This window comes from Pleurodeles waltl, chromosome 10 (assembly GCF_031143425.1).
Source record: "Pleurodeles waltl isolate 20211129_DDA chromosome 10, aPleWal1.hap1.20221129, whole genome shotgun sequence".
Lineage (NCBI taxonomy): Eukaryota > Metazoa > Chordata > Amphibia > Caudata > Salamandridae > Pleurodeles > Pleurodeles waltl.
The window spans coordinates 90,024,907-90,045,768 of NC_090449.1; the positions used below are offsets into that span (position 1 = coordinate 90,024,907).

At 45.1% G+C, this 20,862-nt stretch overlaps 1 protein-coding gene across 3 annotated transcripts in view; it reads left to right on the forward strand.

Moving 5' to 3' along the window:
- Positions 1–20,862, forward strand: part of TRRAP (transformation/transcription domain associated protein) — a 1,102,174-nt gene that overhangs the window by 763,452 nt on the left and 317,860 nt on the right. For all 3 annotated transcript variants that reach the window (XM_069209830.1, XM_069209829.1, XM_069209828.1), the window contains one exon: positions 16,729–16,854. In XM_069209830.1, coding sequence (XP_069065931.1) covers positions 16,729–16,854 — 126 coding nt within the window. The remainder of the gene's footprint in view (positions 1–16,728; positions 16,855–20,862) is intronic.

Sequence of the window (20,862 nt, forward strand, 5' to 3'; positions counted from 1 at the left end):
TCTACAAGTGGAGGTCCAAGCGTTGTTACAAAAACAAGCAATAGAATTAGTACCGATTCATCAGAAAGGAACAGGAGTTTACTCTCTGTACTTTCTCATACCCAAAAAAGACAAAACTCTAAGACCTATATTAGATCTCAGAACTTTAAATACCTACATCAAATCAGATCACTTTCACATGGTGACATTACAGGACGTAATCCCATTGCTCAAACTGCAAGACTATATGATAACACTAGACCTAAAGGATGCATACTTCCATATACCGATACATCCTTCACACAGAAAGTACCTAAGGTTTGTATTCCAAGGGGTACATTACCAATTCAAGGTGTTGCCATTTGGGATAATAACTGCGCCAAGAGTTTTTACAAAATGCCTGGCAGTAGTAGCTGCGCATATCAGAAGACAGCAGATACACGTGTTCCCATACCTAGACGATTGGCTAATCAAAACCAACACGCAAAAACGGTGTTCACAGCTCACAAAGTATGTTATCGAGACACTCCACAAACTAGGTTTCTCAATCAACTACACAAAGTCGCACATTCAGCCGTGCCAAACACAGCAGTACTTAGGGGCGACAATCGACACAACAAAAGGGGTTGCCACTCCAAGTCCACAAAGGGTACAAGGTTTTCACAAGGTAATACAAGCCATGTATCCAGAACAAAGAATACAGGTCAAGATGGTAATGAAACTACTAGGCATGATGTCCTCATGCATTGCCATTGTCCCAAACGCCAGATTGTACATGCGGCCCTTACAACAGTGCCTAGCATCACAATGGTCACAGGCACAGGGTCAACTTCTAGATCTAGTGTTGATAGACCGCCAAACATACACCTCGCTTCTATGGTGGAACAACATAAACTTAAACCAAGGGCGGCCTTTCCAAGACCCAGTGCTTCAATACGTAATAACTACGGATGCCTCCATGATAGGATGGGGAGCTCATCTCAATCAACACAGCATCCAAGGACAATGGGACACTCAGCAAAGCCAATTTCACATAAATCACTTAGAACTACTGGCAGTATTTCTAGCGCTAAAAGCATTTCAACCCATAATAAGCCAAATACACATCCTTGTCAAAACAGACAACATGACAACAATGTATTATCTGAACAAACAGGGAGGAACACACTCAACTCAGTTGTGTCTCCTAGCACAAACAATATGGTATTGGGCAATTCGCAACCACATTCGCCTAATAGCACAGTTTATTCCAGGGATTCAGAATCAGTTAGCAGACAATCTTTCTCGGGATCATCAACAGATCCACGAATGGGAGATTCACCCCGAAATACTAAACACTTACTTCCAAAGATGGGGAACACCACAAATAGACCTATTTGCAACAAAAGAAAATGCAAAATGCCAAATCTTTGCATCCAGATACCCACAAGATCGGTCTCAGGGCAATGCGTTATGGATGAATTGGTCAGGGATATTTGCATGCGCTTTTCCCCCCCTCCCACTCCTTCCATAGCTAGTAAACAAATTGAGTCAAAACAAACTCAAACTCATACTAATAGCACCAACTTGGGCAAGACAACCTTGGTTCACAACACTACTAGACCTCTCAGTAGTGCCTCATGTCAAACTACCAAACAAACCAGATCTGTTAACTCAACACAAACAACAGATCAGACACCCAAATCCAGCATCGCTGAATCTAGCAATTTGACTCCTGAAATCTTAGAATTTGGACACTTAAACCATACACATGAATGTATGGAGGTCATAAAACAAGCTAGGATACCAACCACTAGACATTGCTATGCAAATAAGTGGAAAAGATTTGTTTATTATTGCCACAATAATCAAATCCAGCCATTACACGCATCTGCTAAAGACATTGTAAGCTACTTACTACATTTGCAAAAGTCAAAGCTAGCTTTTTCATCCATTAAAATACATCTTACCGCAATTTCAGCTTATCCTCAAATTACACACTCAACTTCATTATTTAAGATACCAGTCATTAAAGCATTTATGGAAGGCCTAAAGAGAATTATACCACCAAGAACACCACCAGTTCCTTCGTGGAACCTCAACATTGTCTTAACTCGTCTCATGGATCCACCCTTCGAACCTATGCACTCATGTAAAATGCAATACTTAACATGGAAAGTTGCATTTCTAATTGCTATCACATCTCTAAGACGAGTAAGTGAAATACAAGCATTTACCATACAAGAACCATTTATTGAGATACACAAGCATAAGGTAGTCTTACGAACAAATCCTAAATTCTTACCAAAAGTCATATCACCGTTCCACTTGAACCAAACAGTAGAACTACCAGTGTTCTTTCCACAGCCAGATTCTGTAGCTGAAAGAGCACTACATACATTAGATATCAAGAGAGCGTTAATGTACTACATTGACAGAACAAAACTAATTCGGAAAACAAAACAATTATTTATTGCTTTCCAAAAACCTCATACAGGAAATCCAATTTCTAAACAAGGCATTGCTAGATGGATAGTTAAGTGCATTCAAACTTGTTATCTTAAAGCAAAAAGAGAATTGCCTATTACACCAAAGGCACACTCAACTAGAAAGAAAGGTGCTACCATGGCCTTTCTAGGAAATATTCCAATGACCGAAATATGTAAGGCAGCTACATGGTCTACGCCTCATACATTTACCAAACACTACTGTGTGGATGTGTAAACGGCACAACAAGCTACAGTAGGTCAAGCAGTACTACGAACATTGTTTCAAACACCTTCAACTCCTACAGGCTGAACCACCGCTTTTGGGGAGATAACTGCTTACTAGTCTATGCACAACATGTGTATCTGCAGCTACACATGCCATTGAACGGAAAATGTCACTTACCCAGTGTACATCTGTTCGTGGCATTAGTTGCTGCAGATTCACATGCGCCCACCCGCCTCCCCGGGAGCCTGTAGCCGTTTAAAAGTTGATCTTGAACATTTGTAAATTTGTAAATATATTACTTAAACTACACTATGTACATACGTACTCACTCCATTGCATGGGCACTATTACTATAATACACAACTCCTACCTAACCCTCTGCGGGGAAAACAATCTAAGATGGAGTCGACACGCTCATGCGCAATAGAGCCGAAATGGGAGGAGTCCCTCGATCTCGTGACTCGAAAAGACTTCTTCGAAGAAAAACAACTTGTAACACTCCGAGCCCAACACTAGATGGCGGGATGTGCACAGCATGTGAATCTGCAGCGACTAATGCCACGAACAGATGTACACTGGGTAAGTGACATTTTCCATATATATATATATATATATATATATATATATATATATATATATATGTATATGTATATGTGTATATATATATATATATATATATTGCCCTTGCCTGCAAGGACTCGATGTACATGCAGGCAACTCGATGTACATGCGCACTATCACAGAGAGGAGGAGTCACTCGATCTCGTGACTCGAAAAGATTCTTAGAAGAAAAACAACTTGTAACACTCAGAGCCCAACACTAGATGGTGGACTTATGCAAAGCATGTGAATCTACAGCACTACGTGCCACAAACAAATGCCTACTGGGTAAGTAACATTTTCCTTCCATTTTTTCTGCATCTTCGACCCATATCCAAGCTTGCTCACTTTGAAATTACCATCTCCAGTATGCCCTAATTTTCTGTCTCAAGGTACAACCCCATGATGTTTTTCAACTCTGTGTTAATATTTTTGCCTGGGCACTGCTCCATCTGGCAAGCCTTTGGGCCTTGCAAAGCAGTATGGCATTCCATTGTTTATGCCCCTTACTTCAGTGTAATTCTGCTCCAGACCCTCGGCTCCTGCACCTGTTTACATTTCCTTTACTCTGCCTCAAACACCGGCGCAGACTCCAGCCCTGCCTAAGGACACATCTCTACCTCATCTAGCAATCGACTCTACACTGCTGGTGTATTGCCCCTCAGTAACTGAGCCTTTGCTTCAGCTCTAATCTAGAAAAGAGCCTCGGAGGTGTGAGAAAACAGGGCTGATTGCAGAGGCCCCATAACTTTTTGCCCCCATTTTCCTCTTTTTGCTGGTGTTTTCCTGACTTTGATGGTGCCCTGGGTACTGCTAACCAGTCCCAGGGCCTGTGCTCTATGTAAAATGGATATGCAAATTAGGCTAATTATAATTGGCTAAGTTAACCTACCTATAAGTCCCTAGTATATGGTAGGGCATGTAGGTTTAGGGACCACAGCATAGGTGGTGCACACCTAGGTGCACTGCTGAGGTGCCCAGGGTCATTTTAAAAGCAAGCCTGCCTTGCTGGCTGCTTTTAAATTAAAGTTATATGCAAATTCGACTTTGGAATTAAAGGTACTTCCAAAGTCTTAAACTACCTTATTTTTACATATAAGTCACCCCTAAGGTGTGCCCTATGTGCCCCTAGGGCTGGGTGCCATGTAACTATAAGCAGGGACTTTATAAAAATAGATTTATAAGCCCTGGTGAGGTAAAAACAGCCAAATTCGTTTTTCCCTCATTGAAGTAAATGGCCTTCATAGGCTAGAATGGGCAGACTTTATTTTAAATTTTAAAGTCTCCTTAAATGTTACATACCAAGAATTTGGTATCAAATTAATTGTTGTAATAAATCCCACAACTTCCAGTTGTTGGATTTAATATAACTTGTTCAGGTAAAAAGTTTAGACTTTACCTAAAAAGTTGCCAATTTCAGCTCTGCATTGTTTTTGCTGCTGTGCTCTGATTGGCCAGCCTGCAGCAGCTTCTGCCAGGCTGCCTTGATGAGGTGTGAAGTGGCCTGGCTTCACACAAAGGAATGTGCTTGGGGGAGAGAATCTCCCCTCAGCAGATGGTGAGGCAGGAAGGGGGAGGGCAGCCAAACTGGTCTTCAAAGGCAGAGAAGGACATCTGGAGCACCCAGCAACACCCCCACATCCTGCAACCCCAGACAGCTAGGTGCCCCCTTGATTAGATTAGGAGAGGGCAGGAGAGGGGTGTGTTTATGATTTTTAGCCACACCAGTGGGTGGGCTCAGCCAGATGTAACCTCCAAAAATCAGATTCATCCATGTTGGATTTTTAGAGACTGTTGCCTTCTGGGATGGATTTTTGCCACACTTCCCAGGAAGTGGTCATCACAGGGGGACGACCCTGTCCCTGATTGGAGAACCAGGGCCCCCCTGCTTTTCACCCAGGAGCAAGGATAAAACTGGCAGACCTGCACCCACGCCTCAGATCCCCACCAAATTTCAAGAAGAAGGAACTAAAGGAGAAGGACTGCCCTGCTGGACCCCTGGCCTGCACCTGGAACCTGCACTCAGAAGGACTGCACCAGCTGCACACTTGGGCTTCACCACAAGAAGGACTTTGCCTGGCTTCAACTGGTTCAAGGAGGGACTCCCTGTTTGCTACAGGTGAAAAATTGCTAACCAGAGTCCCCTGCACCAACTCCTGAAGAAAGCGACCAGCTGACCACTGTCCAGTGGCCAAAAAGGAGTTTGCGCCAGGTGCATTCTGGGAGTTGAAGTCCGAACCCCCCAAGGACCATCACAGAACTTCTGGACCCTTGGGGTGAGCTGTGGACCCCAAAAGAACCTTAAAAGGACATCTGGGTGAAGCCCCAGAAGTTTGGATAAGATTTGAGAATTTTTGAAAAAAAGCTCCATAGAGGGACCGACCCGCCGCGGAAATTCTAGCCGGCTTGCCTCAACCGCGACCCGGCCTGATTTGGTGGTTCGTCCCGGTAAAGAAAAATCTCCGAAAAAGAGACTAAGTCCGAAGGTAAAAAGTTGACCGGGACCTCCCAGCCATCGTATCCGAGAAGGGCTCCACGGACGTCGGATCAAGATCCAGGTTTACCCCGGTCGAAGGATTTTCATCCCGAAAAAACGACTAAGTCCGAAGGTAAAAATCACCACCGAGGAAACCCACATCGCGTATCCGGACAAGGGCTCCAGGAGGTCGGATTCGACTGGCAGGTTCGTCCCGCTGAAGAAAATCTTCAAAATAAAGACTAAGTCAGAAGGTAACTTTTTAACCGAGGCCTCCCGCGACCTGTAGCCGAGCAGGGCTCCATCGCGGTCGGCCTGAAAGTTTGACTTTGCCCCGGTCGAGGTGCAACCAGATGACCCGATTGGCGCTTTTTGTTTCTAAGCGCTAGAAAAGTAATAATTCTTTAAAAATTCATATCTCCGGTTCCCCTGAACCGATTTTAATCGTTTTTGTGTCATTTTAAAGATAAAAATATAAACTATTTTTATAAATTGGTTTTGGATTTTTAAACTGTTTCCTGTGTTTTATTTGATTACTGTTTTGTGATATTTGAATGCTTTACACTTTGTCTCCTAAGTTAAGCCTTGACGCTCGTTGCCAAGCTACCAAGGGTTGAGCTGGGATTAATTTACTGAGACCTAACTGTACCTAGGTGGAGGTTAGTGGCTTGTTGCTAGGTGTAGGTACCTACCTGCCCTTACTAATAACCCATTTTCCAACATTATGGAACAAACAAATTAGTACCAACAGATGATCCATGAGCTTTTTGGATCAAATTTGGATCCCCTCAATATTTATGCCTAAGGGAACAGTGGTAATGGTGAGCTGACAGGCCTGTCTTTGGCTGGTGATCTGAATATTTCACTTGAAACTTCTGCAGGGTCCCTAACTCCAAAAGTCCTGGCCTTCCATTCTGTTGTGAAGACAGCAGAGGAGCTGGATTTACAACCTTGCGTAGCAGATGTAAAAGCCAGCGTCCTTATGTTGGTCCTTTTTCCTTTAGCACCAACTTTAAAACCTTGTTTCCTTTTAATGATGCCTTCTTTGATCCTGTAATGTTGGCTTTGGAGAAGCCCACCTCAGCACCAGCGGGGAACTGGTTCATGGCAAGGCTCTGTCATCCTGCCCCAGGAAACCCTCTCTTCCTGTCAAAGCATCCAACTCCAGAAAGCCACGTTCAACAGGTTCCCCCTCGGGATAGGTAATGGGAGCTTTCCTTTAAGTTCTCTCTCATATGATATGTAAACGTTTGAAGGCTTGAGGCAAGAAGATATTTTCAGCAAGCAGCATGGCACTGAAGTCTTTGAATGCCATCTGCCTTTTTGGTGCGGTATACATGTGCTATGTGAAATGGAGCAGCTGGTTTCACCGGATGTCTGGGGAACACATGAAAGCACCCTTTCAAGAAATATTGACATGGAGAGAACCCCTTCGATATGATGGATTCTGTAGCACCATGGGGGTTTTCCATTTGTTGGGGTACTTCATATGCCTTGACGCTGCTGTGAAGAGTTTTAAAGCGAACAAGACCACAACCACATCTCTGAATCTCAAACCGCCTCAGCCCTTAAATGACTACCGGAGACTACCAACAGTTTTAGCTCTTTAGGTACTTCTCAAGATCATTTTCGTTTTCGTATTCTCTTCATATCTCAGGCTAGCAACCCAGTAATCCTCTTGTTAAACTGTACAGTGGTAAAGCCAGAGGTAAAAGGCTGTGGCTCCTTCCATCAAGCCTCCATCTCCTCCCATTCACCATTAGCAAAGCAGATTTAGTTTGCTTCCCTAAGCCCACATGAATCCTGAAGGATTCTACCAGCATGGAAGCTCATTACTCTGAGCCAGTGGGTCCTTCAAATAGTGGCAGGCAGTTATACCCTACCCTTCCTTCAGGCTCCACCCCCACATTCCCCATTCTCTTCCCTATCAGAAGAGCAGCTTTCTATCTTGCAGCAAGAGGTGGCATTGCTTCTTATGAAAGGAGCTGCGAAATTAGTGCCAGAGCAAGAGATTTGGCAAGAATGTTACTACTGATACTTCCTTGTTTCCAAAAAAGACAATTGTCTACATCTGAGCCTAGATCTCAGGGCATTATTTTTCCCACTGGAATAAGAACTTCAGGATTCTGACCCTGACTCTGGTGTTGGAAGCAGGAAACTGGATATTATCTCTCTATCTGCAAGATGCATATTTTTGAGCCCTGCTGTTCTTACTCTTTGTGGTAGGTTTTACCCATTCCCAATTTGCGGTGCTTCCCTTTGTCTTGACATCGGCACCTGGGTTCCTCACCAAGGTGCTGGCAGTGGTTGCAGACCATCTGAGTGGGGCAGGGCATTCCCATCTTTCTGTACCTGGACAACTAGCTGCTCAAAGCATGGTTTCCGGAGATGATGATAAACAGTCTACAGTCAACAATCTTATCTGATAGGCATCTAATTGCTGATTCCTTACCTTAGAATTTCTCCTAGGCATCAGTCTTGATCTGGGGATTTTCCCGAGCTGTACCCTTGGTGCGCTGTTAGGTGGTGGTGTACGGTTCCGTGTTGGTCATCGGCGCTGTGCATGCCAAATATGATGTTGCAGGTTCTATATAGGCTCCACCCGGGATGCTGGCATTGTTTCTTTTCTTGTCATGGCAGCCTAGCGCTGATCTGAAGAAGAGTTACCCCTCTGCCGTTTGACTGATTTTTTATTTACTTTTTGTTGAAGTCTTTTGAGTGTTGACACACGTAGTGGTCGAGGATATCTTCGCGTAAGCCCGGATTCAAGCCCTGTGGATCCAGTCTGTCAGATCCACACCTCATGTGCTTGTGGTGTCTGGAGCATGGCTGCAACCTCAAGTCGTGCTCAGAGTGCCATGCCATGAATCCAAAAGCGTGGAGGGAGTGGTCCCTAAAGCTACTGGCAGCCCGGCGCTTGGCTCTGCATCACTCCCAATCTTGAGTCGAGAGGAGGGTTCCAAGAATGGTTGCGACTCCCCCTTCTTCATCATCCCATTCCAAGTCCTCAGGATGAGCAGATAAGTTGAGGCATAAGAAGAGGTCGAAGAAGAGCAAGCGTCCTTTGACTTCACCTGTCTGTCAGCTGATGAGACAAAGGACAAGGAGTGTCGGCGCTCTAGGCCTTTGTCCTCGCAGCCTGCGCTGGGTCTGTGCCTCCCAAAATTTCGGAGAACTGGAGCAACCCCTGCCCAACTTAGAGAATTCTATGATGCCATGTGCCTCAGCTTTGGTCACTCCCCTGTCCTTTGTATGGTTTCGGGCCAGAGCGGGAACCAGATGTTCCAGGTCTGGTGCAATCCGGTTTATACATGGAGAGTGCCAAATGTTCCCTTCAAAGCAGTCTGGTGGCGCCGGAGGCCACCGCAGCCCAGGGACACCTAGGTCTAAAGGAGAGGAGGTCACACCTCCCTCCTACAGGAAACTTTGTCCTGCCTTCCCCTGCTCGAGTTAGGCTCAGCAGCAGGAGGGCAGATCTGTGTTTGGGGCCTACAGCAGCGTGGGCTGGCAGGCAGACCCTGCAAAAATGTACAGGCAGGACCGGCCTGCAGAATAGTTTGCATGGGTTCCCATGGGTGGCATAATACATGCTGCAGTTCCTGGGAGATCCCTGGTGTACCAGTACCCTGGTTAACTAGGTACCATATACGAGGGGCTTACATGGGTGGATCAGTATGCCAATTGTGGGGTGTAAAAGTTTCCAAACAGCCAGATTTGGAGAAGAGAGTACAGACACTGGGGTCTTGGTTTGCAGCATTCCAGTGTACTTCAGTTTAAGCACCCTGAAAGCTGGGGAGGCCATTTTGACCTGTTTTTCCCATCGAAGTAGACTGCAGTTCTCCCTCCTGCTTCCCATGATGACAACCTTGGTGTCTTTTGGGGTTTGTTGGCCATGGATAGCAGAGTGGCCAGGAAACCCTTTCAAAAAGGCCTCGTTTGAAAGGAGGAGAACCAAGGAGAGGGCTCAAATGCTGAAAATGAGGGTCATCGATGTTGAGAAAAGACATCAAAAACAGAAAGAGAAACATTTGCAGGTAACGTTGAAAAAAAATGAGTTGGGGAGAGTATCAAACATCAGGCTCAAGGACACAAAAAGCTGCCTCACTGTCAAAGATCCTGGTGACTGAAGGCAAGCAGAGGACAAAAGACCCCCCTCTGGTCCCCACCGCAAGAATACAGTCGGCGGATGAACAGCCAAGAAGTTGATGACATCTAAAGACCACCAAAGCCGAGAGAGGCCGAAAAAAGGATTGAGTGAAACCCTGATGATAGAAGCTTTGACATTGAAGAAGAAATCAGCACCTACACTTAGCGCAGAAGAATACGGCGTTAGGATTGCACTGAAAAAGTGTATCTCGAAGTCAAAATGCCCACAATACTGCAAAAGAAAAAAGTTTGATGCCTCTCTCCAAACACTTTGAATTCCCTCGTAAACTTTGATGGAACAGACACAAATTGACAAGGACCCAGAGGAAATGGAATCCCTGACAACACCTGAACCACAGGAAGAGGAGGAACAAGAGATCTTCATAGAAGCCAACCTAGATTCCCATAATATGTTCCATGAGACAGAGGGGTCGGAATACCTTGAGATGCAATGGCAGGACCTCAGAACTGATTACCCAGAGGAGGGGATAGATACTTTTCTGTGTAGGCCTTCGCCTCCTGATGACATCGTAATGTACACTCAGTTAATTAAAAAAGATGCAGATAAGTAAGGTGTGCAACTGTAAGAAGAAAAAATCACAATCATGTTTCCTTTTAGAGCTATTGTTACATTCTCGAAGTAGTAGTTTTTACCTACCCATGATACCAGCTATACTGGACCATGGAAGGGAGGCCTCTAAGGAACCTGCAACATTCAGGTCAGTAACAGAGGGCTGAATGGAAATACAAACACTCCATATATTCGAGAAACTGTATTAGCAGACTCTATAATCGTTGCCACAGCCAGAAAGAGGGAAGACTTCCCAACAGCAGTTGGAACAGTCAACACCCAACAAAACAGAGAGAGAAAGGACTACTAATACAAAGGTGAATTTCACACCGACCCAGTAGATGGTTTTAGGAAAGTGCCACTGTTTGCATGGTTACACTCCTACTTTTTGCCTAGTGTTGGTGCCAACTTTGATTGAAAGTGTGCTGGGATCCTGATAACCAGGCCCCAGCACCAGTGTTCTTTCCCAGAATCAGTACCTTTGTTTCCACAGTTGGCACACCCCTGGCACACAGTTAGGTCCCTTGTAAAAGGTACCCATGGTACTGAGGGCCCTGTTGCCAGGGAAGGTCCCCAAGGGCTGCAGCATGTATTAAGCCACCCTAGGGGAGCCCTCCCCAAGCACATGTACACTGCCTTGGCAGCTTGTGTGTGCTGGTGGGGAGTAAAAGGCAAAGTTGACATGGCACCCCTCTCAGGGTGCCATGCCCACAAACCACTGCCTGTGGCATAGGTAAGACACCCCACTAGCAGGCCTTACAGCCCAAAGGCAGGGTGCAGTATACCACAGGGTAAGGGCATAGCTGCATGAGCAATATGCCCCTACAGTGGCCAAGTCCATTCTTAGACATTGTAAGTGCAGTGTAGCCATATTGAGTATATGGTCTGGGAGTTTGTCATTACGAACTCCACCGCTCCATAATGGCTTCAATGAATACTGGGACGTTTGATATCAAACTTCTCAACCCAATAAACCATCACTGATGCCAGTGTGAGATTTATTGAAAAATGCACACATAGGGCATCTTAGAGGTGGCCCCTGTATGTTAGCCCAACTGCTAGTGCGGGGCTGACAGCTCTGTGCCAGCCTGCCACTTTCAGACACGTTTCTTACCACATAGGGTGAGAGCCTTTGTGGTCAGAAACAAAGCCTGTCCTCGGTGGAGGTGCTTCACACCGCCCCCTACAGGCACTGTAACACCTGGAGATGAGCCTCAAAGGCTCAAGCCTTGGATTACAGTGCCCCAGGGCACTCCAGGTAGTGGAGTTGCCCGCCCCCAAACAGAGCACCACTTTTGGCTGCAAGTCTGGTGAGAAAATTAGGGAAAACAGGGACCCCTAAGGTGTCTAGAGCTGAGGTGACCTCCACCCTGCAGAATCCTGCATCTTGGTTTGGAGGACAGGGACCAATAGGATTAGGTTTGTGTCCCCCCTCCCAAAGGGAGTGGGCATAAACAGGGTGTAGCCACCCTCAGGGACAGTAGCCATTGGCTACTGCCCTCTGACCCCCTAAAACGCCCATAAATCTAGAATTTAAGGGCCTCCCTAAACCCAGATCCCTGGTGACCTGACAAAAAGGAGGACTACATAGCTGAAACCCCCAGCAGAGAAGAAGACCGACCACTGATTTGGCCCCAGCCTTACCGGCCTGTCTCCTGCTTCAAAGAACCTGCACAAGAACAGCGATGCATCCAGCGGGACCAACGACCTCTGCCAGAACCCGACCTTCAGTGCAGCGATGTTCAACATGGCAGCGCTCATCCCTGTCCAGCCTGTGGTTTGCCCGAGACGCCCTCCTGGACCTCACCTGCACCCCCTGAGTGACCCTCAGGTGGGATCCCCTCATAGAGAATCATTGGAGACCCCTCATCTTGTTTGCACCCGGCTGCCCCAGTGCCACTGAGGGTGTATGTTCGGTGCCTACTTGTGCCCTTCCTGCCCCCCGTGCTCCTCTAAACCCCCCAAGTCTGCCCTCCGAAGACACAGGTATTTTACCTGCCTGCAGATCTGATACTGAGTGCCCCCAGTCTCCATAGGAACCCATGATAATTTTGCCTACACTTTGACCTCTGCACCCGGCCGGCCCCCTGATGCTGGTGGTGGGTGTTTGGGGTAAACTTGAACCCTGACCTGTGGACTTCCTAACCCCCGGAGACTGAAACTGTAAGTGGTGTACTTACCTGCAAATCGATCTAACTTTTCTTCCCCCCGGAACTCTTTCTGAAAATTGCACTGTCAACTTTTCAAACAGATAATTGACAATATTTCAAAAATTGTATAACTTCTCGATTCCAAACAAAGTGCTATTGATACATGTGTGAAATATGAAACTATTGAAGTACTTACCTACAACTTGAATCCTGTGGTTCTAAAAATCAATTAAAAGATTTTTGCTATAAAAACCATTATTCTGGAGTTAAGTCATTGTGTATGTTTGTTCTGTTTGTGTGTGTGCTCTGCACTACCGTCTGATAAGTCTAATTTCTCGGACATGCTACCACAAAAGACAGCATTAGTATTATCTACTTTAGCCTCTGTTAAGCCCCTGGAGAACCCCTGGACTCTATGCACACTATATCTCATTTTGATATAGTATATACAGAGTCAGCTTCCTACAATGGTGGAGTAATGCACAGCATCTGAATCCAGAAAATTCTTCAAGCTGCAAAACTACTCCTATGGTAAGAAACTATTTCGATATAGACTTTCCTTTTTGCATACTCCGTTTTCTAGTGTCTTTATATCCTTCAGGTGATGTGATATTGTTGATATCATTGTGATTCATATCCTCTGACCTGTTATTTCCCAGAGGCAATCTGTAGGGTTGCAAGGCAAATCATTGTGCCATGTTTGTGTTGAAAGCGGAGCTGCTTATAAGATAGTAAGCATACAATTAATTGTGAGTTGTCAAGGTTTCTTTAGTACAAGAATGCAAATCTGGATGTCCTGACTTTATCACTCAATGTGAAAATCCCTTTTCAGAGATCTGTGGGACATGACCACCTGAACTTAGGCTCTGTAATGTTTAGATTCTGATACTTGCTCTATTTGGCAAGCAGTCACTTATTAGGTTCCTCAAACGTTCTTCTCCCTTTTTAGGTCTCGCATAGACAGCGCGTGCGCTGTCTCTTTGAGACCTTTTGTTTTGTATCAGTGAGGTTGGCGTCCACCCATTACTTACCATTGGTTGGTACCTTTGTCAGTCTCGTTTACTTGCATCTTATAGGTCAGCTGAGGTATGCCCCATTCCTCTTTGTCTGTCCACCTGGATCATCACTGCATTACTTGTGTCCTTCAACTGCCCAGTTTATAGGCGCTACTTTTTTCCTTTGGGCTTAAGCACTCTGCAAGAGTGCAACTTTCTCAGCAGGCTCCCTCTTAGACTTCTCCACCCTGCCTCCCCCCCCCACCTCCACCCCCTGCCTTTCCTCCTTCCCCTGTGCTGCTCTACTCCACCCTTACCTCCATTGATGTCTGTGTTGTTGCTGCCCAAGGCCCTCCCTCGAAAAACCTCCATTTGTTCTTGTGCTTGCTCCCACCTCTTCTATCCCAAAGTCTGTCGTCCCTGTTGACACCAGGCCCTCACTGCCATCCTCTGTTGTCCGTTTTGCCCCCCAGCACACCCTTCCTCCGTATTGCCTATCATTCAACCTTCCCTCAGTAACAAAAAAGAGAAGTGCTGTGATACAGCCAGCGCTGGATACTCATAGCACTTCCCCCCAACCCCCTCTATTATCCTGTTGCTCCCCCAAATGCATTCCCTCCTCCCCTTCGTCTCTGCCGCCGCAGCACCAAACAAATCCAACTCTGAGCCCGCCAGTGATGGCCGCGTCATAGCGCTTTTTTCCACGTAAGCTCTATTTGGGTTTAAGTGTACTGTGCCCAGCACTACCATCATGTGGTTAGTGACAGAGGCGAAATGTACTTTTACGTGGCGCGTGCAGATGCGCAGCGAGAATAAATGTGAAATAGCAGAAGGGACGATATCTTGAGTGTAAAAGTTAAGTTCATGTAAATGAGCTGCTTTTGGAAGGTCACATTCTGAGGTGTAATCGCTTGGTTATGGCCTTTACAATTATATTTTAAGGTAATTGGTGCTAGCTCCAATCAGCGGCTTATCCGGGCAAGATCCCCCACATCGTCTTCATCTCGCAGAGCCCAGTGCAAGATCCTGAAAAGGAATCCATCAGTTATGCATCGGAATATAAGAGCTTCCCTTTGCAAGCCTGCCTGCACTAAGCTACTTATCCACAGTTCTTATCAGATTTGCCACATTCACAGAGCCCAGGCGTCTCCTGTGAGTAGTGCAGAACCCAAACTCGTCATGTCTGCTTCTCTCACTTAACACTCGTGCAATTATATTTTATTTCCTGTTTTTGTCCAGCAATGCTTGTGAGAATGTATAATTGGCTATTGAGTTCTTGTTGTGATTGCACCTCTGTACAGTACTGCTGTTGTATTGATTGTTGCTTTCATTATTTAAAAGTGCTAGTATATCAAGCAGTACGTTCGAGGGTCTCCAGCGAAGACAGATTAGGCCATCTTGTGTAACCTCCTCAGAGCACTGAAGGCAGATCCACACCTAACTTAACGCCAGGCAGCTGTAATTCTGCCACATTCCAGGGGGTGGGGCTGTATCTTTTTATTACCTCTTTCCTGAACATTGATTTCTGAGGACTGAGCCAGTTCTCTGCCCCATGAAGTCAGTCTTCCTTCAGCCACAGCAGCAAATCCCCATACCTGGGCGAGAAATTGAGTCGCTTCTACTAGATCACACAGACTATCAGCAGGCAATGAGGCGTCCAACTGACCCGAAGCTAAACAGTCTAGTTAATTCACCAACATTGCATCCTTACCAAATGGTATTCACTGTCTGAATAATTCAGAATGCTATCTCAAAGAAATTTGTTTTGGTTCAAACATAGTAATGTTTTGTGAAATAAGTCCTTAGGAAATTGTCTTGTCTATACTGTTTATTTTATGACCATTTTTGAGCACTTAGTTGCTCAAATAGGGCTTTTGGGTAAATAGTTTGTAGGTAGTTACAATCCAGCTGGGTGTAAGCTGCAAATCCTACCAGTTACCAAGATGTGGTGTAAAAACCGGAGCTGCAGACTTTGGAGCTAGGGAAGCAGGTTCAAGTATCTGCGTTGGCTCAATATCCTGCGATTCTGGACAAATCACTTAATCAGCCATTGGCCAACCTCACTTTAAGTGTCACATTCTGACCTTTATGAAGGAGCACAAAGAACATGCTGACTAGCAGTATCATGACAATATGCACTTTTTGAAAACAAAAATATACATTTTATTTTGCAGCTGCACCTGACAACAATCCACTCCACTTTACCCCACTCTACTTTATGCCACTCCACTTCTCTCCACTGTGCACCACTCCACGCTATGCCTCTCCACTCTACACAATGCCACTATGCACCACCCCTTTCCCCACAGTGGCACTCTGCACCACACTGCTCTACTGCACTCTATGCCACTTCACTCTACTCCACTCTTTGCTTCTCCACTCTATGCTACTCTCCCCTATGCCACTTAATGCGTGTCACTAACTTTTAGTGGCATGGCATAAAGTGCTGCTGTACAACATGGCTGAAAGACAATGGAAAAGTCAATAGCTCTCGCATAGGCGAAACCTATTGGCTTTGCCAATGCTTGTTCTCTAAATGCCTGATTTGTAGTTTACTAAAAATATATACATTTTTGCAAAATGTCATAATAACAAAAGCTAGCTTTTGTTTATAAGTGACTCTTCTTTAAGGCAATACTGGCACATGAAATACAGATAAATGGCTGGTGTAGTGGCTTAAAAGCTTTATTGCTGCGCAGCACTAAAGGTTTAGGTTTGTGGTTCAAATCCTACCTCAGTGGAGTGTTAAATGTGGTACCGGTAAGTTGCAATATAAAGCTCGGAGTTTCATGTGAATTCACTTATTGCAAGCTTCCTAAAGGTAGAGGACGAACAATGTATCTAATTTGGACAATGTTGTCATACATTTAAAGTTTTTGTTTTATGAAGATCTGCTGTTTTTCAGGAATTTATTTTAACGTTTTTGTTATTTCCCCCTGAAGTGTAGCTTCAGTAGGTATGTACTATACTTTTCACCTTAAATCTGTTTTATTTCATTTCAGATCCACACTGTCACTTCAGTCCTTGGGTAGTAGGGATTCCATCTAATTGGTGCCAAGTAATTGTCTAGGTGTTCCTTTTGTATCATGGGACTGAACAGTGGATGTTCTTTTGCAGGTAGCTCAAGTGTAGCCTCAAAGTACGAGGAGCTAGAGTGCTTGTATGCAGCGGTGGGGAAGGTGATTTACGAAGGACTTACTAATTACGAAAAGGCCACCAATGCTAATCCTTCCCAGCTCTTTGGTGAGTTTTCAGCAATCTCCTGGAATTGTGCGTTCATTGTTATGTATTTTTTTTAAAGTTTGCTCTTCTAAGTAATTCACCAACCGTTTACTGCCTCTGACGGCAATGTTTAATACAAGTATTCGTTGTCTCCTTTGAAAGATATTGGGCTTTATTGGCAGATACAGTTAGTGTTTTTATTTCTGGTGCACCCTACGCTGACCCAGCTGATCATGTTCAACATTTGGGTTTTTACATTGTTTCAGGCTCTGAATATACTGCTTTTAATTGGTCTAATAGTTTTTTTCTCTAGCTTTCTGAATGTGTCTCAAACAGGTCAATTTGGAAAGTGCATAACTTTTTGTTATCACTAGTTTGTGTGATTGCTACCTGGTGGTAACTTCACATCTACAAAAATTTAAATGCAAAAGAAGATTATTGTAGATCCCAGGGAAGGGAGTCGAACTGGGGAGTAGGTGTGGACCCAGAAATTCCCAATTAGGATTTACCGCTACTAGTTGTAAGTGACATTTTTAATGATGTACTTAGGTATTCCTCTATCTGCATCTTTTTTCTAAATGCTGTTCGTGTCGGTATTCTAAAGTAATTAATCATTCAAAAGGGTAGAATGATTATGATCATGACAAGGCTTTGCTCTTTTCGGAATCCTTCCTTGTCTACCCTGTAGCCAAACAGGCCACCTTGCCTGTAACAAAATAGGAGATTGCGAACGTTTTAACACAGAATTTTGAAAACTGCTGCATATTTCTAACTGCAGATTGGTTACCTCTGTATTAACTTCAGGCACCAGATTGAACCTGGAGATTTCTTAGCAGTGTCCTGGGCACTGCTAGGTGGCGTTGTGTGGCTCTGCTGCGACACCACGAGGACTGCAGGATCATGTAAGTGCCACCCCCTATTCACTGATGTCAGTTTGTTTCTTTCAGTGCCTTCCGACACTGATGCAGAACCTGCCTCCCAACTTTCAGTCTTAAGACAATTTGGAAAATCTCAGTCAGTGTGCTAGGGCAACAACAGGTTGAAAAACATTCTGAGACTGCAGGAAACAGATGTCGGTCATGGGCCTACATGTGGTCGATCTCTAGTGCTTAGGCTCTGGGCTCTACTCCAATTGGTGCTACAAGTGTGCCCTCATGCAAGAAACAGGAATGTTAAACTTGACATTGCTGAACCCAAAAGGGTTTGGGGTTGAGTTCTGCTAACACTCAGTCCCATGCCTAGTCTTGGGTCTGGCCATCAGGTAGTTCCCGCAAGTGATCTGTTTCATGCTAGAAGTAAATCTAAGCATGAGCAGACACAGCTTGACTTGACCTTCATCTTGCTAATTTACTCCATCATGAAGGTGCAAGGATTTCAAGATAAAATTTGCACCCCTTTGAATTCCCCAGAATACCAACCGATTGTGCGGTTGGTCCCGGCATGCCCATAGTTTCCCGAGCAGTTGGCAAATGTACAGCAGCAATAGGCTTTTAAGAAGGTCATTCTGCATCCAAATGGGTCTCAGGATTCTGCCAGCGTGCCTAGCCTGATGTAGTCTGCCCCCTAGGGACCCACTATTGACCCCATTCCGACTTTGGTTCAGACTTCTACATCAGAAGGTCCACGCTGGATCTTTTTGCACCAAAACTGTCTCCCCCTGGTTTTGGTAGCAGACCTGGTGCAGAAGTCCGCCGGATGTAAACCAACTTGCTACGTAATTACTAAAGCACAAACATTTGTATAGTCTGACTCTAATCCGAGTCTCCTCTAACACCTCTAATAGCAGATACTCCATTCTCTTTTTAGCTCTGAATTTGATAGTACAGAAGGCTAATATGGCTCCTTAAGACAGTGCTGATGATCAGTAAGTGGATAGTTGTCTCCCGCTTCATTACACTCATAATGCATTATATTTGGACCTGCAAAATGTCTGTAAGCTAGGCACATCTCGAGTCACATATTGAATCCCCACATGGACCACTAGGAAAGGAAAGTGCCATGTTTATAGTGGTGTTTGTCGGGGCAGCTGCAACCAGAGAGGTGAAATTGAACATTCTGATTGAGATTCTCAAACCTAGAGTTCTCTTAATCAGTCATTACTGCAATTTAAAAAAAAAGTTCTTACAAATGTCTTTATGGCGACATAGTCCAAATCATCATACTCATTTCAACCAGTCAGCTAGCCCACACTGAAGAGCCTGATTGTACAGGGCTCAACAAGTGAGGTCAGTCCTAATTTGTTATAACCAATCCACCACACAGGGAATCCAAAACAATTGCTGATTGCAGGAAAATGTTTTCATAAGCCAGCCTGGCCCTTAAATAAATCAACGTGTTTTTCTTATTCGACAGGGAGGCATGAGCCGGGTCTTTTGGACAAATGTTGATTGAGCACTAGAACTAGTCAAAGCAGTCATGGCACTTCTAGATCCTTGAGATTGACACTTGAGCATTTTCCCCACTGTTACAGGAACGTCAGGGCTTACGCTAACATGTTTGCTTACAAGCAGTGCCAGCCCTCTAACCAGTTATTCAGTAGCCTGCCCAGTCGTTTCTAGCCTATGGTTGTAGACCTCAGAAGAATCATACAGAACACTAGGGACTGCAGTCTTACAATTCTCAAACGGCTACTAAGCCCTTGATGGCTTAAGCCAGGCCAGTAGGAGACAGGAAACAACATTTCCTTCACTGGGTGGAAATCTGTCATGTCACTCAGATTTGTCTTATAGATTTTCCAAAAAGGCTATGTCAATCTTTTCATTGCCCCTTCACCGCATCTTCCTCTAAAGCCAGAGTGGATTTTAGAGTAGCACTCTGCAATTCTGATGCAAAAGGTCAGTATTTACTTTCCAAGGGTACAAAACTGGTACCACACTCGGAGAGAAACGGAAGGGTACTATGCGGGCCACTTCCTTGTTCTGAAGGAGGACAGGGTCTGAGGATTATTCCGGACCTTTACCCTTTGCCACTGCCACTCTCACAGGAAGGCTACATTTTAAATGCTTACAATGGCTGATATCCTCTAGGGCCTAGATACTGGAAGGTTGTAGGAAGTTGGCTCTGTATGTACTATTTCAAAGTAAGGAATAGTATGCACAGAGTCTAAGGGTTCCCCTTAGAGGTAAGATAGTGGCAAAAGAGATAATACTAATGCTCTATTTTTGTGGTAGTGTGGTCGAGCAGTAGGCTTATCAAAGGAGTAGTGTTAAGCATTTGTTGTACATACACAGGCAATAAATGAGGAACACACACTCAGACAATTCCAGGCCAATAGGTTTTTGTATAGAAAAATATATTTTCTTAGTTTATTTTAAGAACCACAGGTTCAAGATTTACATGTAATACTTCAAATGAAAGGTATTGCAGGTAGGTACTTTAGGAACTTTGAATAATCAAAATAGCATACACAGTTTTCAAATAAATCACATATAGCTATTTTAAAACTAGACACAGTGCAATTTTCAACAGTTCCTGGGGGGAGTAAGAGTTAGTTAGTTTTTGCAGGTAAGTAAACCACCTACGGGGTTCAAGTTTGGGTCCAAGGTACCCCACCGTTGGGGGTTCAGAGCAACCCCAAAGTTACCACACCAGCAGCTCAGGGCCGGTCAGATGCAGAGGTCAAAGTGGTGCCCAAAACGCATAGGCTTCAATGGAGAAGGGGGTGCCCCGGTTCCAGTCTGCCAGCAGATAAGTACCTGCGTCTTCGGAGGGCAGACCAGGGGTGTTTTGTATTGCACCGGGGGGGACACAAGTTAGCACCGAAAGTACACCCTCAGCAGCACGGGGGCGGCCGGGAGCAGTGTGCAAACATGCGTTGGGTTTCCAATAGAAATCAATGGGAGACCAAGGGGTCTCTTCAGTGATGCAGGCAGGAAAGGGGGGGGGGGGGGGCTCCTCGGGGTAGCCACCACCTGGGCAAGGGAGAGGGCTTCTGGGGGTCACTCCTGCACTGGAGTTCGGATCCTTCAAGTCCAGGGGGCTGCGGGTGCAGAGTCTTTTCCAGGCGTCTGGATCTGAGGAACAGGCGGT